General features: G+C 42.2%; 2 protein-coding genes across 5 annotated transcripts; both read left to right on the forward strand.

Moving 5' to 3' along the window:
* Positions 1-10: 10 nt before the first annotated feature.
* LOC130390122 (moesin-like) lies at positions 11-8,104 on the forward strand. 2 transcript variants are annotated; one of them, XM_056599866.1, is made up of 15 exons: positions 11-244; positions 1,829-1,876; positions 2,098-2,181; positions 2,303-2,398; positions 2,551-2,673; positions 2,958-3,109; positions 3,246-3,329; positions 3,589-3,735; positions 3,844-3,940; positions 4,136-4,299; positions 4,405-4,535; positions 4,957-5,117; positions 5,398-5,490; positions 6,030-6,263; positions 7,328-8,104. In XM_056599866.1, exons 1-15 carry the CDS (start codon positions 113-115, stop codon positions 7,490-7,492), a joined length of 1,911 nt encoding a protein of 636 aa, XP_056455841.1. In that variant the 5' UTR covers positions 11-112; the 3' UTR covers positions 7,493-8,104. The 2 variants fall into 2 exon arrangements, with proteins under 2 accessions (XP_056455841.1, XP_056455842.1); XM_056599867.1 differs by lacking the exons at positions 11-244; positions 1,829-1,876; positions 2,098-2,181; ... (1 more) ...; positions 2,551-2,673; positions 2,958-3,109 and having other exon boundaries at positions 3,261-3,329; positions 3,594-3,735.
* A 146-nt stretch (positions 8,105-8,250) lies between these two features.
* Positions 8,251-22,121, forward strand: LOC130390121 (progesterone receptor-like). 3 transcript variants are annotated; one of them, XM_056599865.1, is made up of 10 exons: positions 8,300-8,581; positions 8,708-9,542; positions 10,497-10,639; positions 11,144-11,260; positions 12,053-12,166; positions 12,658-12,867; positions 14,059-14,203; positions 15,846-15,976; positions 16,333-16,484; positions 17,311-22,117. In XM_056599865.1, the coding sequence occupies exons 1-10, from the start codon at positions 8,563-8,565 to the stop codon at positions 17,473-17,475; spliced, it is 2,031 nt and encodes a 676-aa protein (XP_056455840.1). In that variant the 5' UTR covers positions 8,300-8,562; the 3' UTR covers positions 17,476-22,117. The 3 variants fall into 3 exon arrangements, with proteins under 3 accessions (XP_056455838.1, XP_056455839.1, XP_056455840.1); XM_056599863.1 differs by having other exon boundaries at positions 8,251-9,542; XM_056599864.1 differs by lacking the exon at positions 11,144-11,260 and having other exon boundaries at positions 8,298-9,542; positions 17,311-22,121.
* The last annotated feature ends 2,941 nt before the right edge of the window (positions 22,122-25,062 follow it).

Below are 25,062 nucleotides of genomic sequence, written 5' to 3' on the forward strand. Positions count from 1 at the left end.
TGTGGTCAGATCACATGGCTTCTTGGATGTCTGACGATAAACTCGTGTAGGATCAGGCCCTAGCTCCCGAGGCATCGCTGGATTAACCAAGAGAAAGCCTTGGGGCAATACAATGGTCCATTTGAAACAAGTCTATAATCCTTACAGGCATCACAAGCACTTTCATATGACTCTGCAGCGTAAAGGCCACTTTGGAAACCTGTTTAGGTCAGGTATAGAAGATAAAAGCTATACAATGTCGATTGTAAGTATGTTTTTTATACTGTTTCCTAATATTATCTTTATCTTGACCGTATTTTACATTTACCCGGTTATTCTAAGCCACGGCTGAATTAATTCTTAGGCCTGTGAGGCGGCTGAACTTGCACACTAGGCTATGAATATATATATTTGAAACTTTTTTTTCTATTATGAGGAATTTTGCTGGAACAAACCACATGTGGTTATCGTCTAAGCTTACAGTTTCTGTTTCTGTTCTGCATCTGTTTTGTGTTGGCATTGTAAGGGAAACAGTGTTCCCTAGAGCTATTTACTTTGTTGCAGAGTATTTGGGCAAAACAGTGCCACAGTGCTTCTCAAATGTCTAATCAAACATCTCATGTCAAACATCTCTATTAGTATCATTATTATTAGTAGTAGTGCACACATTTGTTTTTTATCATTGTGACCTATTGTTATTATTATATTATTATTATAATTATACATTGAATGACAGCATTAATAACAACAGTGATTTATTTTTTAACGCTGCTAAACACATCATTTAACAAATACGCGTTTGAAGGGTTGTCGTCACATGTTAAAGCTAAAACATTATCCCAAACTCTTGGCAATCTTCAGTCCCATTCTCAGGCCGTCAAAATGTGCACTGCTTAACCATCTAAAAGCTCTTAATGCTCCTTAATGTGTGGGGGGAAAAGTAAGGAATCGTCCCGTCTCCTGGTCACAGTGTTTCAGTTTACCCAACAGAAAGGTTCATGGTCTTTGCAGTGATGATAACATTTCCTTTTAAATTCCCATTGAGAAGCCCCAGGGTGAACCTGGGGCTGCTCTACACTTCAAACGGAAATAGTATCTCATACCTAGGTTGATTAAATTGTGACCTTCATGCCTGCATAGGATGACATTAATTACTTTCCTGCAGTTGTGTACCACTTGCAGTTGCCACGCTTGTTTACAGACTCATAAAATCTCTCCCTGTTTTTAAACATAATAGTTGCTACTCTAGTTGGCCCTGGTTGCCATTGTGGTTTCCACCAGTTGTACTTTTTATGTTGTCAAGCAACAATGAAATGGAGATTTAGCTCACAGTATGTATTATATTCTTTTATTTCCAGAGGTATCGTCATGTGCATGTTATTGTTGTCAGTCCATCATACATGAATTGTATTATTTGTTGTACGCAAATCACTTAGCGTTATTATACTTGCCTTTATTTGTTTATTATTTATTGCTTTGTTTTGGATTAATGGAACATAGCATTAACACAATCGCATATATTATTAGTAGAGAGAGGGAATGTGTTGTGTCTCTGGAATCTCACATTTAACCACAATTAAAGTAACAATCATGTATGAAGGACAAAGTACGCAATAAGCATATAATCTCATGTGCCTATGCCTACTTCAACACACACTTTGAAATGGTTAGGCCTATGTCATGAACAAGAACAACAGCGAGTAGCGTTTAAAAAAGATGCATGTAAGATTAACACCAAACAAAGAGTCTCATCATCACTGGAACCCAATCGTAAATGACTTCGTGAACCCCATGGTTTCAGTCGTGAATGTATCGCAACTAAACTGTGGGCTTCATTCTCTGATTGTAGTCCCCACCAACCTCTTGCGATTGGATGCTCCTGGTTGAACAGAAGAATGTAAGGAACCCCTTGTATTGCTTTTTGGTCATTTACCTGTGAAAAATATATCAAAAGGAATGTGTCAAAGTTGGAAGGCAAAGTTAGTTTATTACCAAACCATTGTAATGTCACAGAACTGTTTTGCATCTGCACCCGTTATCTTTGTGTGTTTCATGGCACACAAGGCCTGACCCCTCGGGGATCCTCCTCGTTGCTTAATCTCAATGTGTTTCTGACAGATAAATGTTCGCGTTACGACCATGGACGCCGAGCTGGAGTTCGCTATCCTGCACAGCACTACCGGCAAGCAACTCTTTGACCAGGTAGGCCTACACCGCTCCGTGGGCCTGCGCACGAGCCCGACTCCAGTCACGTGCGCCCCATAATGCTCGTTTAACGAGATCCATTTCATGGATTTCATTTTGTGTTTCCTTGCGGAATCAGATAGTGAAAACAATCGGGTTGAGAGAGACCTGGTTCTTCGGCCTTCAGTTCCAGGATACTAAAGGATTCTCCACCTGGCTGAAACTCAACAAGCGGGTATGGGGGAAGTTGATGTCTGCTTTCTTTGTAAACCTTACATCATGCTATAATTCATATCTGCTCCCCTTAGTGATTGTTACGGCCATGGGAGCTCATAAGCGCCTAATTAAAATTGCAATGTCGCCCTGCTGAGGGAATTCCCATCCCAGGTAACGGCACAGGATGTAAAGCGGGAAAACCCCCTGTTGATCAAGTTCAGAGGCAAGTTTTACCCGGAAGACGTCGCCGACGAGCTAATTCAGGAGACCACGCAGCGACTCTTCTTCCTGCAGGTTATGAGTGACAGCCTGCATGCGAGCACCGAAGAACACTCGTTTTCCCATTTCCACAGTCAAAAGAACAACAACACGTACACATTTGAATTGGCCGTCATACACACATTAGCAAAGAAGTTTGTGTCTGTGTCTGTGCTTGATATTAATTTCATTTTTAATGGACTATAATTGCAGAGGCCTGCTGCGGCAGCCACTTCATGTTCACATTTGTTTTGCTAGAGTAATTGATAAAAGTCAGCGTATCTGTGATGTACTGTTTAAATGCCTGTAATGTGTTCCAGGTTAAAGAAAGCATTCTGAATGATGACATCTACTGCCCACCGGAGACCGCAGTGCTGCTTGCCTCTTACGCGGTTCAAACCAAACATGGGGATTACAGAAAGGACTATCACATCCCAGGATACCTGGCAAAAGAGAAGCTTCTGCCGCAGAGGTGATAATTGATATCAATTAAAAAAAAAATTCTGAGAAGATTTTTATTTATGAAGCACTTGTTGTTGTCATTTTTTAAGATTAAATTGATGCTATATTGACCTGTTTGTTTGTTTGTTTTTTGTGATGAAAACCAGGATTTTGGAGCAACACAAGCTCAACAACAGTCAGTGGGAGGAACGGATCCAGGTCTGGCACCAGGAACACAAGGGCATGCTGAGGTAACACAGCTCTGAAGCGCTTGCGTGCACACACACACACACAAAGACACACACACACACACACACACACACACACACGAACACACGCACACACACACACACACACACACAGACACACACACACACACACACACACACACACACACACACACACACACACACACACACACACACACACACACACACACACACAGACACACACACACACTGCTAGGTAAACATCCCTGTGGTCTTATGTCCTGGAGAATTGACTCCACAGAGAAGATGGCATGGTGGAATATCTGAAGATCGCCCAGGACCTTGAGATGTACGGGGTCAACTACTTCAACATCAAGAACAAGAAAGGATCCGACCTGTGGCTGGGTGTAGACGCCCTCGGCCTCAACATATATGACCAGACGGACAAGTAGGAACCATTTGGCAAAGCCATATAGCAGCGTTGTCCACGGTAAAGCTATTGTGTCCGATTTCAATGAGCTCATCATCTCTTTCTCTCTGTCTCACAAAACACCAGGATGACTCCAAAGATTGGCTTTCCATGGAGTGAAATTCGAAACATCTCCTTTAATGACAAGAAATTTGTCATCAAGCCTATCGACAAGAAAGCCCCGGTACTTCGACTTTTTCTTGTTTGCCGATATGCCTCCACCTTTAAAAACTCCTCGGGCCAAATAAGGTCTCACATACATCTCTTTAACAGCCACAGTGTCTGAATAAGTTACTTAAAGGATGTATTGCCGGTGATGTATTTGAGCACCAGTCAAGTTTGTACTCCTGTGTCATTTCATCTGAACCTTGGTTCCAAGGACTTTGTGTTTTACGCTCCACGGCTGCGCATCAACAAACGAATCCTGGCCCTGTGCATGGGCAACCACGACCTGTATATGAGGAGGAGGAGGCAGGACACCATCGAGGTCCAGCAGATGAAGGCCCAGGCCAAGGAGGAGAAGAACAAACGGCAAATGGAGAGGTGAGGACGACGGAGCGCTACCAGTGTTTTGACGAGGTATCGTTTGCACAAAGTCGATATTCGCTGTGAAAAAGTTTTGGCTGCAATTATTAATTATTTTGTCAGGGCTCTGCTTGCGAAGGAGAAAAAAAAGCGTGAGAACGCAGAGAAGGAAACTGAGAAGATTGCCCGGGAGACCATGGAGTTGATGGAGAGACTGAGACAGATTGAGGAGCAGACAAAGAGAGCTCAGGACGGTATGACAAGAATCCAAATACAAATGAGGCTAAATCACATCTTCCTTTCCCCAGTGTCATGCAAAGACACAAAGCGGGCTTCTTGTTTTTTTCGGAACATCTCTCGGTTTCAGAACTTTCCGTCTCAGTAGTAATTATCTCTTTATGAATGGTAGTTTAAAAAAACGACATCTGCTTGTTGTGTATAGTCAATAAGTTCTCGTTCATCTGTGTCCGCACAACGCCTTTTGTGTGTGTGTGTGTGTGTGTGTGTGTGTGTGTGTGTGTGTGTGTGTGTGTGTGTGTGTGTGTGTGTGTGTGTGTGTGTGTGTGTGTGTGTGTGTGTGTGTGTGTGTGTGTGTGTGTGTGTGTGTGTGTGTGTGTGTGGTTGTGTGTGTGTGTGTGTGTGGTGATGAAACCTTGGATGGTTGGTGTTCTTCAGAGCTGGAGGAGCAGACTCGCAGGGCCCTGGAGTTGGAGAAGGAGAGAAAGATTGCCCAGGAGGAGGCTGAGCGTCTCGTCAAGGACCACAAGGAAGCGGTGGAGGCCAAGGCAGCGCTGATGAACCAGTCGGAGCGGCAGCTGAAGAACCAGGAGAATCTGGTGCTGTTGCACAAATCTGTACATTTAACGTACACATCAAAACCCACACACTCCAAAGATATCGAGAAGTCACGAGAGTCAGAAGAAATGTTTCTCTTTTCTTTTTTCGCACATAAATCACAGGTTACTTATATATTTAGATCAAGCTCACATGCCTCATTCCCAGATAAAGAATTCTCTGAAGTTTTTTTGAGTATAAATTAACACATTGTTAAGCAGAAAACCTGATCTGAAATCCTGGATCTCTTATCAGTCCCTTGTCCCCCATTTGTGTGTGAAGGCCACGGAGCTGGCAGAGCTTACCTCTAAGATATCCAAGCTGGAGGATGCCAAGAAAAAAAAGGACGAAGAGGCAAAGCGGTGGCAGACAAGGGTGAGCATCAGCGAAAAAGTTAAGTGATGACGAGTGAATTAAAGTTGAGCTCAGTGACTCCACTGAGACCTTGGTAGGAAAGAAAAGAAACTACAAAGAAAAGTTAGGTTTTCTATCACTTAGCGCATCGTTGTCTAATTCCTAAAACTTCAGAAGTTAAGTTAAGAAAAAGGGGGTGGGGCAAGGTAGATCTTGGAAACTCGAGAAGGTTGGTAACAAAGTGTGCCTGTTTGCCAGTAAGTGCCAACACATGTGCGTGTGGCACTGGCAGTATATCCGGCTTTTGTTGTTTGATAATTATATTATAACATCATTTTGCATTAAAACACAATATTTGACTATTCTTCATTATTGTATCTTCATTACAAATGTTTGACTTGTTGATAAGAGTAACTGGGATTGAGTTCCCATTCATAATTAAACGGGTGTATTTGTGAGTTCTTCCCGACATTCCCAGGAAGAAACCTTCCATTTGGAAACCACTGTTGCTTCAACAATGGGAGGCTTCTGAACGCCCCAGTGTGTGCATGTGTTGACAGGCAATGGCCTCGGAGGGTGACCTCGAACGAACCGAAGTGGATCTGAAGAGCAAACTCACGGGTGTCCACATCCCAGCCTCGGTGCACAGCCACATGCACGAGCACGACGAGACGGACGAGAGCAGCGCGGAGGCCAGCGCCGAGTTGACCTCACCGGACATGGTGCGTGACCGCAGCGAGGAGGAGAGAGTCACCGAGGCCCAAAAGAACAAGATGCTGCGCAAGAATCTCAAGGTCTGTGTCGTTTGGCTCTGCGCGTACGAGTATATACTGTAAATCACACGTTAGACATATTTAAACATACAACACTATAAATTACTTATTTGTAAGGGGGTATAGAACCGGGTCGAAAATGAGTACCTGACACGAGCCAATGGATGAGAGATGTATAGGCTACCGTTGTGCAGGTAAAGAGGAAGAAGGGCTGCTAGTAAGCTATTGATTGGCCGGTTAATAAATAAATACCTTATGGAACGGAACTTTATCTGCAGCAGCTAAGGAGGACTCGCATCGCATATGATGCCAATTTTAGCATAATGATGATAAATATTGAAACTGGAATTAAGAATTCCAATACTTGGGAGGTAGAACCAACGAGAATAAGAGAATGATATAACTAGTAAAAATTACAAATATTTATTTATTTATAGAACAGTGAAGTTAATATAATAACTGTAAATGCAAAGATACAAAGTGCATGACCTTCTCTTAAAATTATAAACACAGGCCCCTTTAACCATTAGGGTATAGAAGTTATCCAGAGTACCATTATATACAAGTACATACACAGTAATAGGGATATTTTGCCTTTGTCAATGGCATCTTGCAGCCTGCTTTCCAACCAATCTTTTTACCAATGTAACAAAGTCTTACATATTTGCACAGAATAAAAAAAGTATTTTATCAGGCCATCCATGCTGCCTTATCAAATAGGTATAGAGGAATCTGCTGTTTTCCTCCAGTCCTATTATGAAGAAAATAAATTGCATCCCTTCCTCACCAAAAAAGAACTATTGTCATGTGGTAGCCTATACCAAAAATAACAGAAAAACACAATTGAAGCTTTTGATTAGTATGCCTATTTTTGTGTGTGTTTAGGGGGGTGGGCTGTTTATCCAGTCTTTTGTGTGATGTTAACGTGTGTGTGTGTGTGTGTGTGTGTGTGTGTGTGTGTGTGTGTGTGTGTGTGTGTGTGTGTGTGTGTGTGTGTGTGTATTCGTGTGTGTCTGTGCGTGTTTGTGTGCGTGTGTGTGCACGCGCACGCGCGGCCCGGCGCCCCCTGTGGCTCTCTCCATCAGTTCTTGAGCACTGAGTTGGCCTGCGCCGTAGACGAGAGTAAGAAGACCCCGAACGACCTGATCCACGCGGCGAATGTCAAGGCGGGTCGAGACAAATACAAGACCCTCCGTCAGATCCGACAGGGCAACACGAAGCAGCGCATTGATGAGTTCGAGTCCATGTGAGAGCGATCGTATGCGTCATAATGAGGCAGAAAGAAACTGACAAAGACATAGATAATAAAGTTTGACACTGTTCTTGATATGCTTCCTGCGCAGTCAGAACGCCAACGCAACGTTCCACGGTCTCATTAGATTTTAATTTCAATGATTTGTCACTTAGTGTTCGAAGATCCATTACATGTAGAACACTGTAAAAAAAGATGCCGTGTATTCAAGCAATGGTTTCTAGATCGCTTTGCCCAAAAACCTGAGCATAATTTTGTCCGTTAAAATTGGTACTATACTTTGAGTGTCTAGAAAAGCGCTAAATAAATTCAATGAATTATTATTATTATTATATAGCCTATAGGGAAGTCAATATGAGCCTTTCAAGTAGACCAATCGTATCTTTATGTATCCTACAATTTGAATGTGTATTTCAACTATTGCCTGTAATGTGTGTGTGTGTGTGTGTGTTACCAGTAATCGATGATCAATGATCGTAAAACAATAATAAAATGTTACAAATCAATTTGATTCAGTTGTCCACCTTCAATTTACCACATATTGAATAGAAAAAGAAAAACCAAACCATAGCATTCCACTTCTATGATTAAAAACTTTCCAAAAACTCCAAAGATGGGGGTGTCTCCGAGGCTGCTGTAGCCTACCTGTATTGGATCTGGTTGGTTGTCTCGTGGGATTTGCAACGCGAGATTACCGCGAATTCGCTGTTTGGCAGCCGAGATCTAGAGACGGGGAGGCGCGGAGCTGGCTACCAAATGACATGACGGTCTGTATTTTCTCTCGCTGAAGTTGCCGACCTACTTTCAACACCCCCCCACCCCCCACCTCCCTTGAACGTCAAAGAAGCGTTGAGAAGTAACGATCGAGTGGTTTTACTTTTGGAAGGGCAAAAAAACTACATTTGCATAATTAGGTAAAACCCCAACGTGTGATTTGGCTGGATACTTAGTTCATTAGAACACAAAGCTATGAATTGGAACCGAATGACCGCTGCCCTTCGCAGAGCAAATTGGAGAATACTTTAATTCACCACGAAAAAGAAGCTGCGTTGAGAGTGATCTTAACACATGACCGAGTCTTCGTATGGTAAGCCAGTCCCCTCTTGTCGGAAAAACTGTTTCTCCTCTTATACATCAACCGTAAAGAAACAATCAAAGATGTCTTTCCACGTGAAAGCGTCTGCACTCGGACTAACTCAGAGCTCGTCAACAGCGAACGGACGCGATCAGCAATATATCTCAGGAGAGACATGTCCCTGCCCGGTGGCCATCGAGCTCAGCACCGCCGTATCCGTGTCCCTGGGCTTGGATTCGGTTCCACAGCCCAACGACCTGAATAATTGCTCCAAGAACGCCTTCGCAGAAAGCGTCCCGTCTGCCGCCGCCAACAGCATACAAAGTGCGTCTGAGTTCGGACCAGGGGTGAGCGTGTCCCCCGAAGTGATCAGGGGGCAGCCGAAAGACCCGGAGGAGATGGAGCAGGGCGCATTCGATCAGGTGTCTGATGACATGTATCAGGGCAGCTGTATGGGTCTGCTCGGATCCAGTCAAGGGGACTACGCGCTGCCCGAGACGCGTGCTCATCCCGCGATAGCACGATATGTCGTCAAGGAGTCCAACTTGTTCATCATGAACGCTGTGGACGAGCCGTCCGCTCTACCCAGACAGGACGAATTGCTGCACGTGAAGACTTCGACTCAAACGGCGACCCCGCCACTTTTCAGGGACACACCGGGGATGTGGTGCGTCGGTTCGCATGTACTATACAGCGATCGGACCGAGCCGGAGAGAAGTAGATTGTGCGGACATAATTTGTCCTGCAAATACTGTAACTATGGGCAACCCTCATTTGGACCGAGGCAACCCTGCTATTGTGCCCCCTCCAGCGACGGCAACCGAGATGCAAACAGTGGTTTACAGACAGTGATGGCTCAGGGGTACGGCCAGGTGGAAAGTTACCAAACTGCGGTTCCACAAGGCCTGGGACAATACTCCAACATCAAGACCGAATCTCCCAGCTGGGTTGAATACAGAGATCCAAGTTTCAGGTAGGTCCGCCAAGTTCATTTTGATAATCAATAGGCCAAAGGCCTCCCCCTGATGACACTTCAAATAATGGTAGTCTTCATACACCGTGCCCATTTGACTGCAGTTATTGCCGTTTTATTTAACCATGGTAGGGGGAAAGTAAGGTTGGCGTATTATGAGGCAGCTGTCTCCGTTGGTGACCTATAAACATTTCAGCATAATATCATTTGGACTCATGAGAAGGACGTGAGGACTCTGGTGAATGGTGTTGTACAACTCAGCCTAAACCTCTAAACCCCGGGATTAATTTTTATGGCGTCTTATTATACTGCTAAAATTAAAGGAAGTTTTATCAGTGCCATTATAAAGGCGACTATTAAATAGTTTTCTACGAATAAGTATAAATTTGGTTTGTATTAATATATAATATATATACAAATATGATATTACATTAGTAAAAAATATCCTTCAATGAGTCCTTTCTCCAAAATAATAATCTGAAGAAAAACAATGTTATTTAGTTTTATTGCCACCATCTTTCTAAAGTTTCCTAGGTTTTACTCGTGGAGCAGTGCCACTCTGAGGTGCTTAGCTAATGGGATTTAGTGATAATCTACCTTTTTACACACGTTGTCATCTCTATGAATAGCTATGCTGTACTCGTGTGTGGTGTGTAGCACTTGTGTTCGCTGGCCGACCACAGTTCATGGCTTCTTGTGTCTGCATTGCCTGGCTTCCCTTTGCTAGGATGTCTTTTCAACTTGAAGACTGCCGTCTTGTGATTCATCGTCTTGCCCTAAGAGCAAAAGGTGGAATGGCTCTCCAAAAGGCTTTGACACATTAACCTCTGAGTTAATATTTTATCTCTTTCCGTGATATGTGATCTATTCTCTTTCAAATAGGCATACTGGTGTAATACTCTACTCTTTAATTTGGCGGTTTGTGTGTGTGTGCGTCTGTGTGTTTGGGTGTAGATATGACGATATGTTCCCAGGAATGAGCGTGTACCTGTCAGACCGTAGAGTGTGTCAAGTATGTGGAGACGACGCCTCAGGTTGTCATTACGGGGCCGTCACCTGCGGAAGCTGCAAGGTGTTCTTCAAGAGGGCTGCAGCAGGTACACGCACGCATCCATCAACTTTGATGCACACTAAACAACAACTTGAAACAACTATAACGCAGTTACAGCTGAAAATAAACACAAATGTTAATTTAAGTCACCTCTAAAAAATTAACAGCAAACAGTAATTATACAAGAAAGTTACACCTTAACCTACACACAGATAGACACCCCCCCCCCCCCCCACACACCTAAACTCAGACAAAGCAAGAACCACACACATACACGCACACACACACTTTACAAACCTACGCACACATAAAACGCCGATAGTATTGGCCATTATTTGCCATCCCATTCAATTAAGCCCACCGACTCTCTCACACAGACGGGGCAGAGTGACCTTGGCTTAGATTGAAGCGGTAGAGAGAGAGAGAGAGAGAGAGAAAGAGAGAGAGAGAAAGAGCGAAAAGAAAGAGCTAGTTGCTAAAGTACAGTGCGTGCATGTACGTGTGTGTGCTTTTTGTGTGTGCACTCATGCGTGTGCCCGCGTGTCTCTAGGTAAACAGAACCACCTCTGTGCCAGCCGCAATGACTGCACCATCGACAAACTGAGGCGAAAGAACTGTGCCTCGTGCCGCTTAAAGAGATGCTTCATGTCTGGCATGAGCCTCAAAGGTGAGCCTCTCTCCCTGGCTCCCGGTCTCCCTTACCCCCCGGTCTCATTCTCTCCCTGTCTCCCTGTCTCCCTCTTTCCCTTTCTCCCGGTCCCTCTATCTCTCCCTGTCTCCCCCCTCCAGTTCAGTGTTTCCCTCAGCACTGTATGTTGCCTTAACAACAATAGGGTCCCCGCCTCGACTACACGTGTATAAAAAAAAACTCGTAGGGTAAGGAAACATACTTCCAAGCAGCTCTCCTATCCCCGGGAACACATCGCGAGTGAATGGAGTTCGGGTAATTGTTACGACGAGTGCTAAATCTCGGCAGAATTTAGTCAAGAAAACGCGTGGAGACTTCGTCTAAATGAAGTCATCACATGTTCCTTCCGAGCCAGATGTACTGTAGCCATTTCATTTCAGCGCAGGCCAATGGCACATTCCAGGAGGAAAGTGCCAAACCAAAGCAACGCTCGCCCACAACCTTATGTAAATGAATCACAATATTAGTTTCATAATTTTCTTATTTAATGTTGGCTCTTTGTCTCCCACCCCGTTCGTCGAGCTGTTTTCCTTTATTGGCCTCGTACTGTTTTGTGTAATAAGCACAGCAAATAAAGCAGTTGGCTTGATATACAGCATTTGGAACTATTCATCGGTTTCCTTTAGTCTGTCCTCTTTAATTGACTTCATTATATCCGCGTGGGTTTTTAATTGAATGAATAGTTGTTTGGGTTAGAAAATGTCTTATCCTTTCCATCGACTCTTATCACATGCGATTCTATCCTCGTCTCTTCTGTTCCATTCTGTTCAGGTCGGAGGCTAAAGGTTGCCACTCAAACGCGAAGCAGGGATGAAGACATGCCTCAGGCGTCTGGGAGTGATCGAGTGTTCGAAGCCAGTAGGATTGCCCCCACAAGCCACGCAGGTGAGGCTCAGGCTCTCTGTCTGTATTCTGTCGCTTTGTATTCGTCGGTATTCTGTCCGTCCTCAGGTTTAGCTTCCCTCATTCGTCTTCAGTCGGTGTTCCTAAGTTTCTGTCCAAAGTGACTTGAGACGGATCCGACAGTAGCAGGAATATAATCGGTATTACTGCAATGCCTTTCAGTACGAAAAACATGAGGGGGCACTTAGTTCAAATATTTATAACAAACTTTTTAAGAAATCGCTTATTATATTATAATCAATATTATTTAGAGTGTAGAGAGATTGTTGAGGGTCATCACCGGGAGGAAAGTGTGTGTGTGTGCACGTTTGGGGGGCAGTTCACTTCCTTTGTCTAATGCTATGTGGTTGTGCTTAACATCGATCCATCCGACCTGTCATCCATTGACCTGTCCGTTGTCTCCTCCACCACCGTGTTAGGCGGGTCTGTCTGCTTCGGCTAAGGCCCTGCTCCTTGTCTCCTCCCAACTGCAGCCTGCTCCCAGAGCCTGGACCCGGGTCCCTCTCCAAGCCTGCACTCGTGCCTCTCCCTGCTCAGCCAGCTGCAGGCCATTGAACCCATGGTGGTCAATGCGGGCCATGACCCCATGCTGCCTGACAGCCCCAGCTCCCTTCTGACCAGCCTCAACGAGCTGGGAGAGAGGCAGCTGGTCACGGTGGTGCACTGGGCCAAAGCCATACCAGGTACATGTCTGTGCTGTCTGTCTGTGCTGTCTGTCTGTCTGTCTGTCTTGTCTGTCTGTCTGTCTGTCTGTCTGTCTGTCTGTCTGTCTGTCTGTCTGTCTGTCTGTCTGTCTGTCTGTCTGTCTGTCTGTCTGTCTGTCTGTCTGTCTCTAACAGTCTGCGTCTGTGGCTATCATCTCTTGTCTAACCGTCTCTTGTCTATCTCTCTTTCTCTCTAGCTCAGTCTCAGTATATCCATCTCTCGCTTGCTTTGTGTACGTCTAGCACCCTGTCTTGCTATCTCACTCTGTCTTTCTCTGTGTCTCTTTATCTATGTATGTCTATCTCTCTCTCTCTCTCTCTCTGTGTCTCTCTTTATCTCTCTCTCTCTCTCTCTGTGTCTCTCTTTATCTCTCTCTCTCTTTCTCTCTCTCTCTCTCTCTCTCTCTCTCTCTCTCTTTCTCTCTTTCTCTCTTTCTCTCTCTCTCTCTCTCTCTCTCTCTCTCTCTTTCTCTCTTTCTCTGTATATGTCTATATCACTCTCTCTATCTTGCTGTATGTCTGTCTCTGTCTTTATTTGTCACTTTCTTTTTCAGCGTCTCTCAATCGCTGTGTGTGAGAGACTCGCTATATCTCGCTCTTTCTAGCTTGTCTAAGGTTATCAAGCAGTCTGGTCTCATCAATGAAGTGGTAGTTTGGAAAATGTGCATTTTATTCTCACTGAGGCCAGGTTGTATTTTAGCATATATACTGTGTTGGAAGAATGAACAAAAAGGAAATTATATCAATATAAGCTATGTACATCAGCATTTATATACACACATACCTACAAATACAAAGTCAAAGAGCATCACACCATCTCTAATGCTAGCCCAGGCCAAATGTTTAACGCGAAGCAAGACCTGGCCAAAAGCTCCTTTCAGATTTAATATTTTCATAAAGGTTAACATACAGTCATACCCATTTGTTTTCTCTATTAAATGCAAACCGTGGCCGAGCAAAGATTTAAAACACAGAATCTGCATATTTCTGATATCTGCCACTAGAGGGCGATGTGTTCATGTGTATAACAGAAGAAACACCAGCTCACACTTCATACCAACCATGTCTTTGTTTAAAGAATGGAGAATTATTTTTTCATCTAATGTAGTAATGTAGTAATACACATAAAAAGAGTGGTCAGGTGACTGATCCCTCCCCTCACCTGGGCAGGTTTCCGCGACCTGCACGTCGACGACCAGATGTTCGTGATCCAGTCTTCGTGGATGGGGGTGATGGTATTTGCCCTGGGATGGAGGTCTTACACACTCACTAATGGCTCCATGCTGTACTTTGCTCCAGACCTGATCTTTGATGAGTATGTCAACAGCTAAACATTGCATTTCATAAGCTATTTTCCCTTAACGAAAAAGTTTCCCTATTCCACTATTAAGTTTGTTCTCTATTGAATAAACTATTGCCTGTCTGCTCACCCCCACAACAAAGTTGGCATTATAGTTTGTTGATGCATAAGGAGGTTTGAACTGTCACTGGGAACACAAAGTGAGCGAACACTCCCAAAGTGAGCACACTTACTCATTGTGGAGTAAACAAGTATATTCTCTTTATTTCCCTTCTTTCCCCCCTTGCAACTGCTTAACACATAACCCCAAGAGGAATTGCCTGAATTCATCATTTATTCTATTTCAAGATTGAAACCTCCTCGTCAATTTAACCAAGATGAGAGCTTCTGTCTCTGTTTTCACTTATTTTGCTTTCATCTTAAAGCTTTCATTTTATTTTTTTCGCTCCCCTCATAAAGCTACCGTTCTAACTGCTCCGGAAATGTTTTTGGCCCTTCACACCGTCTCACTGTCTTAGATCTTGGGGTGGTATCGAGACACATGAGCAGGCTTTTATTTCGAGTATTTCCCGTACATGCATCCAGGATTACTAGAGCCACTAACATCGGCCATGCAGAACATATATATACTTTTATAAAATAATGATGTTATAGTTAAACATTTATCATAGTTGCCCGCTATCCCCCCCACCCCCCCCCCCTCAGTTGTTACAATCTCATTATTGTCATTATAGAAATATTATGGAAAAATACTGACATTTAACAAGTGTATATGATGAATATACTAAACACATCACAATTCTGTAGGAGGAAATCATGAACGCTCATGAACGGGTTTAGACTCAAACGTAGCAAGCATAAACAGGAAGAGAAACTCAATTGACTCAATTATAGGAAGTGCTCTACATATTTGATTGTGTAGCAGAGAAGCAGCCGTACCATGACAGCGAGATGGTGGGTTTCCCCCCTACACTGCTCCCCCCTTTTCCCTGAGAGAGCTGGGTTCAGTCAGCGCAGCGTCGAGGAAGGTTGTGTGCGTGGAATCCTAAAGCATGCCCCCGGTCCCCGGGAGCTGCCCGCGTCTGTCTGATGTTTCATGCGGCCAGCAAAGTGCTCATTCAGTCTGCATTAGACCTCTGTCACTCTAGCTGGCTGCAGCCGACCTGAATGGTAATGGATACGCGTGCCCTTGCATCTGACCCTCATTTTTCTCTGCCTCTCCGTCTCCTTCTCGTTTTCCATTATCCGTCTTCGCTTATTTTTTCTCACCTGTACTGCTACTTTTTTTTCTTCTTCTTTTTCTTTCCCTCTCCCCCACCCCCTCTGTACAACCATCTTTGGGATCCCTTATTACGAACGCCCCCCCCAACCCCGCAGCCCCCCGGATCGGACACGTTTCGTACGCCCCACACACACACACACACACACACACACACACACACACACACACACACACACACACACACACACACACACACCATCCACCTCCCACTGCCCACTACACGGTTGTGATGTCTTTGTCCCCCCCCTCTCCCCTCCATCCGATTCCCTTTCCTACCTTTAATCCTGCCTCCAATCCCCCCCCCCTCTCCCTCACCGTGCATCTCCCATCCCCCCCCAACACTGTTGTGCTTTGTTCCCTCCCCCCCCCTACCAGGCAGCGGATGCAGGTGTCCAGCATGTACGAACACTGTGTGAGGATGCAGCTCTTGTCCCAGCGGTTCAGCATGCTGCGGGTCACCCAGGAGGAGTACCTCTGCATGAAGGCCCTGCTCCTCTTCAGCATCAGTGAGTAACGTCCGCCGCAGTCTCAGCACCTGGTTGGCACACATCTTATCATTCTCATCACTGTTGGTTGGGTAGTGGGGGGTTTTTCTCCAAAAAAAAATTAAAACCGTTAAGTTCCTTCACAATCGCTGCACCTGTAGGCTTACATGAACAAACCGCCTGCACCTTTATGATGCTCTCGTGTCAGAATTCACGGTTCGTTGCTCTGGACAAGTGAATAGTAAATATTTACATGTTGTCATTTTGCGCTTATCGCTTTTTTGTATTCGATTCTTACTGCAGAATGTGCTGAATTTAAAGTTTTGGGTTTGGTTTGGTGAATCAATGCCCCGTTTTTGCCCCTCCTTCCACCCCAGTCCCGGTGGAGGGCCTGAAGAACCAGCAGGGCTTCGACAAGCTGCGCACCTCCTACATCAACGAGCTGGAGCGCCTGGCCAGCCACCACGGCGAGACCACCCGCACCCAGAGACTGTTTCAGCTCACCCAGCTGCTGGACTATCTGCACCCGGTAAACAATCCCTCATAGTCCCGCCACATCGCCACCCATCCTTCGTTTAAAATCCCGGGCAACACACTGTGCCTGGGCTAGCCCGACCAGAATGTCCTGTCCCCCCCTCCGAGGTAAAAATCGTGTCATCTTATACCTCTTTCTATTTTGGCGGTGTGGAGGGTGTACTTTCTCTATGTGGATGTGTCTGCGAGTATGAGAAGTACTCAACCGTCTCAACGTTAGCAAACCTCTCCTGCCAAGGAGAGTGAGGAGTGGCATCATTGATGTATTGGCTGTCAAATGCGTCCTTGCACCGCTGTGTTGAAAATAAGTCGGCGCGGGTCCAGTCCCACGCAGTATACCGGGTCACATTACCCACCGGTTCAGCCCCTGCGTCTTGGTTACCCGCCTAGATCGTAAATGAAGATTTCACCGATTTATTTTCTAAAGGTTGTAAGTACATGTTACGAAAATGTAATCCCCAAATGTTTTAGATCGTATTCCAAGGGGCGTTTTTCTGGCAGGGCATCCTTTGGTGCTGTTGAAGACTGCCTCTTAAGAGAACATCCAGATAACACATACACACACACCCCTCGTGGCACTTCAAGCATCCTAAACCCTAGAGCCCATTTAGGGGAAGGCTGGGGAGATTCAGTATCTACTTTTATTTGGATGCCAAATTCATGATGGCTCATATATCAAATCGTTCTTTGTGCTGCGAATACTTTCATAGAGGCGCTGGTAGTTTATTAATATTTAACTCCTCGATTACATCTCATCACGCATGCTGCGGTCCCGACGGCAGGATATTCATGTCGCTCGTTCTGTGTTCTTGTTCTTACAGATCATCAGGAAGCTCCACCAGTTCACCTACGATCTCTTCGTGCAAGCGCAGTCGCTGCAGAACCGCGTCTGCTTCCCCGAGATGATCTCGGAGATCGTGAGCGTCCACGTGCCGAAGATCCTCACCGGCATGGTCAAGCCCATTCTTTTCCATAAGGCAGGCTAGGACCCTTTGCCGTCCTTCCCAAGCCTCACGCTTCAAGCTTTCAACCACGGCTCACACAAGCTCTGGGACTGCTGTCCATAAATCCATCCATTCAGAATAAATGTAGTAAGGGGTTTAAAAAAAACTGTTACTTACATTTTTTTAATCACAAGATGAAAAAGGCCTTCATGGTGTTGTAATGAGAGTGAACAACATATAACCATGTGCTATGGGTGGTCCATAAGACACAAATAATCAAACTGATACATGCTCTTAATTACTTTCGCTACCTATTCATTCATACACACATGAAAGGGTATCTAAAACAAAACACTGACAATAATATGGTAGGTCTACAATAAGAAGCAGGACTCTTTTGCGCACATTCCACCTTTATCTGTCTAATTTATGTTCCTCTGTTTGCAACAGGCATACAGCATTTTCTTCTTGATATTGATCAACAGCATTGGAGAAAATAAATGCATTAGGCCATTGAAAACATAGTGCTCAAGATGGGTTCGGGTGAACAGAGCTTGTCATAAATATGCATGCTGAAAATATGTTTCATGCAAGCCAAGTACGACGCATCGTAGGCTACTTTCTTAGAACTCATATTTTGAAAATGATTGTACAGGAATGACTGCTGTCGGCCAAATATCGATTCTTACGCAAGAACAGAACTTCTTAATTCATTAATCTCCCTGAGCAATATCGATGCAGAAGGGTTTTCATGTGTCAAGCTGACTGACTGTTACAAAATACTGTCGATAATCTATTTGTAATTTTATCATGACAAAAGAAAAAAAAAAACGCTAATTCACTTTATCCCAATGTCGTATATAATGACTTGGAGGAGCGGGGGGGCGGGGATTATTGGTTTGCAATCTTTGTTTAGTAGGCTACTGCTTGTGGTATTTTCTGTGTCATTGCCAACTACACGCGCCTTGCCCTTAATGTGAATGGACATTTTTGTCACGGTTTTAATTTTTCTACATTTTCACAAAAGTGTTACTAACCCGTGCTATATTCAGTCTACTCTTGCCATTGTTGCAACTGCTGGTGGACGACTGGACTTCACCGGACGCCTAGAGACGGCGAAATGGTTCCGATTATGTACAGCTTTATGTTCTACCAAGATGTGATGCATGAGTGTTAATTGTCCATAGAGGCGGAGCGAGAATTTTCCAAAATTCTTCGCAGATCTTTTGAATGCTTTCTAGTGTCAATACAGTCAATATCCACGAACCCTGTCTCTTTTAATGTATTTCGGATGTATAAGTGATGGCTTTAAACACTCCTCCATCGACGTATAAATAAGAACTGAAAACATGAAATAGGAGGCCCGGGCCGGCCACGACCTCAGAGGAGGACGGCCGAGCTCTCTGAGTGGCCAACGACGTGCGTCGCGTCGTAGGTCGCATTGGTCGCGTCGTAGGTCGCATTGGTCGCGTCGTAGGTCGCATTGGTCGCGACGTAGGTCGCTCGTCTGGCTGCTTTCAGTCGCTGTGGTCGCTGGCTGGCTTGGTCGCTCAAAATCTATGGGCGGTCGTTTATCAGCTAATTTGCATGTTAAGGTAACTTAACAGGTTTTTTGAGACAGTTGAAGTACCAGAAAGCCATGCTCTCTGGCGAAAGCTTCCTATAGCTCTTTATTGCAAATATTATTTTTATATTTTTATATTGAAGTAGGCCTACAGTTTAAAATGATGAAATCGTTTGTCTATCAGTGTCAATAAAATATATTAGTTGTAATTTGGGGCGGATTCAAATAATGTATTTTTAGATATTATATAACCTATTTATTTTGTTAAATGACAGTAAGCCTAATGAGGTATATTATACACAAAGTTCTTCGTTATAGAGTGATATATTAGTTGTAATTTGGGGAGTATTCAAATAATGTATTTTATATATTATATATAGCCTATTTGTTTTGTTAAATGTCATTAAGCCTAATAAGGTATGTTATGCACAAAGTTCTTCGTTGTAGAGTGATATAGGTTAATATAAGTGCAATATGTAGAAGAATTTGTCACAGTGGTTCAAGCGGTAGTGACGCCTGGTTAGTAATCAAGAAGGCGGTTCTTCGATTCTCTCCGGGGTCAGATAAATTTCTGCTCTTTTAGTCAAACTTACTGACGCAATCGGCCTCTTTCATTTGAACATTTTTGTATGATTTAGTACGATGGTATGATAATTATACGGCGTAATGACGGGCTGCGACGCCTGGCTGGTATCGGCTGGCTGGCTGCGACGACAGGCCCGGCTGTCTGCCGCTGGCCACTGGCCGCTGGCTGCGGCTGGCAGCTGGCTCTGGCAGGCTGACCGACTAGGTCGCGACCATAAAAGCGTCGCGACCCTTTTGGCGGCAAATAGGTCGCAACCAACCAGAGGTATGGCTGAATGAGCGACCTGTGGCAGCCAGCCATTGTCACCATGGCTGCTACCATAACAAAAAGCCTATATGTTATCAGTTAACATCTCATTGAACAGAATAAATACACGTGCGTCAGTAGTATAATAAAAACGTGCATACAATAATAGGCCTATTGGTCTATCCATCTATATTTAATTAATTTTAAATTAACTTTGCAATACAGTGATGTGTACACATTTATATTGATTATATTGTATAGCCTATTGATTTGTTAAATGTCAAAGACTAATAAAATATCCTATGAAGAAAGTTATAGTGTAATATACAACACTGTCGAAATGTATCGAATAAAATATAGGGGGTAACACCAGGGACGCGGGAAGTCAGTCCCAGGGGGGGTTGCTGAGAGAGAGTCTATATAATGACGTCATAATAAATGCTGCGCAACATCCATTGTTTACAGAGACGAGATGACGGGTGACGTCACATTCAGGGCTCCACTCTGATAAACACTCTACTGGTGTGTAAAAATAGTTCTGCCAACTAGCCACTGTTATTCACAAACCTTAGCAAGTAAACATTGTGGAAATTATGCCTGCTAACCCACTGGAGACCGAGGCTCAATTTCTGTGGAAAACACAATATCTTTAATTTTAAACGTAACGCTATCATGTCATATATAACCACAGACATTTTTAAGTTATAAATCTCAGTGGGAAGTGGAGAGAGCTGTGAGCGCAGGTGACCGGGGTTCAAGTCCGGTTGATGTCGTCTGTTTCGGTTCGGATCTCTGCAAAAACGTAGACACTGTAGTTTTTTATTGGTCAACATGGAAAGAACATAAGAGTAACACTGTCGATATTTATCAAATAAAACATAGGGGGTAACACTGTTGTTTTTTATTGGTCGTCATGAAAAAAAACATAAGGGGTAACACTGTTGTTTTTTATTGGCCATCATGAAAAAAAACATGATCATCATATATAACCTCAGACATAATTAAAATACTAATCTCAGTGGGAAGTGGAGTGAGCTGTGAGCTTTCCTCCTGGAGACCGGGGTTCAAGTCCGGTTCATGTCATCTGTTGGAAGACTCATATCTCTATTTCATGCGAATTATAAAGTCAAGCATAACCTTTGTGTTGTCTATATTCGGTGTCTTGATGGTGCATTAATAAGTTCGGAGGTTAACAACCTAAACAGCTCAGGTTCGGATCCCCGTAAAAACGTTGACAGGGGTACCACTGTCGATATTTATTGCTCAACATGGAAAAAACATGAGGGGTAACTCTGTCGGATTTTATCGGACGTCGTGAAATAAACATAAGGGGTAGCGTTTTTATCAAATGAAACATAATGGGTAACACTGTTGTCTTTGTCAAATAAAATATAAGGGGTAACACTGTCGTAATTTATTGGTCGTAATGAAAAAAAACATATTCAAAAAAAGAAGAAAATTGGCGTTCTCAAATAAAATATAAGGGGTATCACTGATGTTTTTCATCAGTCATCATGGGAAAAAAAACACAAGGGGTAACACTGTCGATATTTATCAAATAAAACATAGGGGGTAACACTGTTGTTTTTCTTTGGTCGTCATGAAAAAAAACACAAGGGGTAACACTGACGTTTTTATCAAATGAAACATGAGGGGTAACACTGTCGTTTTTATCAAATGAAACATAAGGGGTAACACTCGTTTTTTATCGGCCGTCATGAAAAAAACATAAGGGGTAACACTGTCGATATTTATCCATTAAAACATAGGGGGTAACACTGTCGTTTTCATCAAATGAAACATGAGGGGTGACACTGTCGTCTTTTATTGGTCAACATGGAAAAAACATGAGGGGTACCTCTGTCGTTTTTTATCGGCCGTCAAGAAATAAACATAAGGGGTAACACTGTCGATATATATCAAATAAAACATAGGGGGTAACACTGTGGTTTTTCTTTGGTCATGAAAAAAAACATAAGGGTTGAAAAAAAGCATAACTGTTGTTTTTTATTGGTCGTCATGAAAAAAAACATAATAGGTAACTTTGTTGTCTTTGTCAAATAAAATATAAGGGGTAACACTGTCGTATTTTATTGGTCGTAATGAAAAAAAACATAAGGGGTAACACTGTCGATATTTATCAAATAAAACATAGGGGGTAACACTGTTGTTTTTTATTGGTCGTCATGAAAAAAAACATAAGGGTTGAAAAAAACCAGAACTGTTGTTTTTTATTGGTCGTCATGAAAAAAAAAATAAGGGGTTACACTGTTGTTTTTTATTGGTCGTCATGAAAAAAAACATAAGGGGTAATACTGTTGTTTTTTATTGGTCGTCATGAAAAAAACCACAAGGGGTAACACTGTTGTTTTTTATTGGTCGTCATGAAAAAAACCATAAGGGGTTACACTGTTGTTTTTTATTGGTCGTCATGAAAAAAAACATAAGGGGTAACACTGTTGTTTTTTAAAAAAAACATAAGGGGTAATACTGTTGTTTTTTATTGGTCGTCATGAAAAAAAAAACAAGGGGTAACACTGTTGTTTTTTATTGGTCGTCATGAAAAAAAACATAAAGGGTAATACTGTTGTTTTTTATTGGTCGTCATGAAAAAAACCACAAGGGGTAAAACTGTTGTTTTTTATTGGTCGTCATGAAAAAAAACATAAGGGTTAAAAAAATCATAACTGTTGTTTGTTATTGGTCGTCATGAAAAAAAACACAAGGGGTAACACTTTCGTTTTTTATTGGTCGTCATGAAAAAAAACATAAGGGGTAACACTGTTGTTTTTTATTGGTCGTCATGAAAAGAAACATAAGGGGTAACACTGTTGTTTTTTTATTGGTCGTCATGAATAAAAACATAAGGGGTAATACTGTTGTTTTTTATTGGTCGTCTTGAAAAAAAACATAATGGGTAACTTTGTTGTCTTTGTCAAATAATATAAGGGGTAAAACTGTCGTATTTTATTGGTCGTAATGAAAAAAAACATAAGGGGTAACACTGTCGATATTTATCAAATAAAACATAGGGGGTAACACTGTTGTTTTTTATTGGTCGTCATGAAAAAAAACATAAGGGTTGAAAAAAAACAGAACTGTTGTTTTTTATTGGTCGTCATGAAAAAAAACATAAGGGGTTACACTGTTGTTTTTTATTGGTCGTCATGAAAAAAAACATAAGGGGTAACACTGTTGTTTTTTATTGGTCGTCATGAAAAAAACCACAAGGGGTAACACTGTTGTTTTTTATTGGTCATCATGAAAAAATACATAAGGGGTAATACTGTTGTTTTTTATTGGTTGTCATGAAAAAAACCACAAGGGTTGAAAAAAAACATAACTGTTGTTTTTTATTGGTCGTCATGATAAAAAACATAAGGGGTTACACTGTTGTTTTTTATTGGTCGTCATGAAAAAAAACATAAGGGGTAACACTGTTGTTTTTTAAAAAAAACATAAGGGGTAATACTGTTGTTTTTTATTGGTCGTCATGAAAAAAAACACAAGGGGTAACAATGTTGTTTTTTATTGGTCGTCATGAAAAAAAACATAATGGGTAACACTGTCAATATTTATCAATTAAAACATAGGGGGTAACACTGTCGTTTTTTATTGGTCGTCATGATAAAAAACATAAGGGGTAACACTGTTGTTTTTTTATTGGTCGTCATGTATAAAAACATAAGGGGTAATACTGTTGTTTTTTATTAGTCGTCATGAAAAAAAACATAATGGGTAACTTTGTTGTCTTTGTCAAATAAAATATAAGGGGTAACACTGTCGTATTTTATTGGTCGTAATGAAAAAAAACATAAGGGGTAACACTGTCGATATTTATCAAATAAAACATAGGGGGTAACACTGTTGTTTTTTATTGGTCGTCATGAAAAAAAACATAAGGGGTTATACTGTTGTTTTTTATTGGTCGTCATGAAAAAAAACATAAGGGGTAACACTGTTGTTTTTTATTGGTCGTCATGAAAAAAAACACAAGGGGTAACACTGTTGTTTTTTATTGGTCGTCATGAAAAAAACCACAAGGGTTGAAAAAAACCATAACTATTGTTTTTTATTGGTCGTCATGATAAAAAACATAAGGGGTTACACTGTTGTTTTTTATTGGTCGTCATGAAAAAAAACATAAGGGGTAATACTGTTGTTTTTCATTGGTCGTCATGAAAAAAACCACAAGGGGTAACATTGTTGTTTTTTATTGGTCGTCATGAAAAAAAACATAAGGGTTAAAAAAATCATAACTGTTGTTTTTTATTGGTCGTCATGAAAAAAAACACAAGGGGTAACACTGTCGTTTTTTATTGGTCGTCATGAAAAAAAACATAAGGGGTAACACTGTTGTTATTTATTGGTCGTCATGAATAAAAACATAAGGGGTAATACTGTTGTTTTTTATTGGTCGTCTTGAAAAAAAACATAATGGGTAACTTTGTTGTTTTTGTCAAATAATATAAGGGGTAACACTGTCGTATTTTATTGGTCGTAATGAAAAAAAACATACAAAAAAAAAAAATGTCCTTCTCAAATAAAATATAAGGGGTATCACTGTTGTTTTTCATCAGTCATCATGGGAAAAAAACATAAGGGGTAACACTGTCGATATTTATTGGTCGTCATGAAAAAAAACACAAGGCGTAACACTGTTGTTTTTTAAAAAAAACATAAGGGGTAATACTGTTGTTTTTTATTGGTCGTCATGAAAAAAAACATAAGGGGTAACACTGTTGTTTTTTTAAAAAAACATAAGGGGTAATACTGTTGTTTTTTATTGGTCGTCATGAAAAAAAACACAAGGGGTAACAATCTTGTTTTTTATTGGTCGTCATGAAAAAAAACATAAGGGGTAACACTGTTGTTTTTCGTTGGTCGTCATGAAAGAAAACATAAGGGGTAACACTGTTGTTTTTTATTGGTCGGCATGTAAAAAAACATAATTTTTTATTGGTCGTTATGAAAAAAAACATAATGGGTAACACTGTCGATATTTATCAATTAAAACATAGGGGGTAACACTGTCGTTTTTATCAAATGAAACATGAGGGGTGACACTGTTGTTTTTTATTGGTCGTCAGTGTAACTGGTCGTCAGTGTAACTGTAACTGTGTAACTGGAGGGAGGTCTGGAGTAGGCCTAACTCTGCCATTTAGTTTGTTAATATATATTTTATATTGTGTGGCGGTAGTAGCTCAGGTGGTAGAGCGGGTTGGCTGGTAAC

The sequence above is a fragment of the Gadus chalcogrammus genome, chromosome 10, assembly GCF_026213295.1.
Source record: "Gadus chalcogrammus isolate NIFS_2021 chromosome 10, NIFS_Gcha_1.0, whole genome shotgun sequence".
In the NCBI taxonomy this organism is placed as follows: domain Eukaryota; kingdom Metazoa; phylum Chordata; class Actinopteri; order Gadiformes; family Gadidae; genus Gadus; species Gadus chalcogrammus.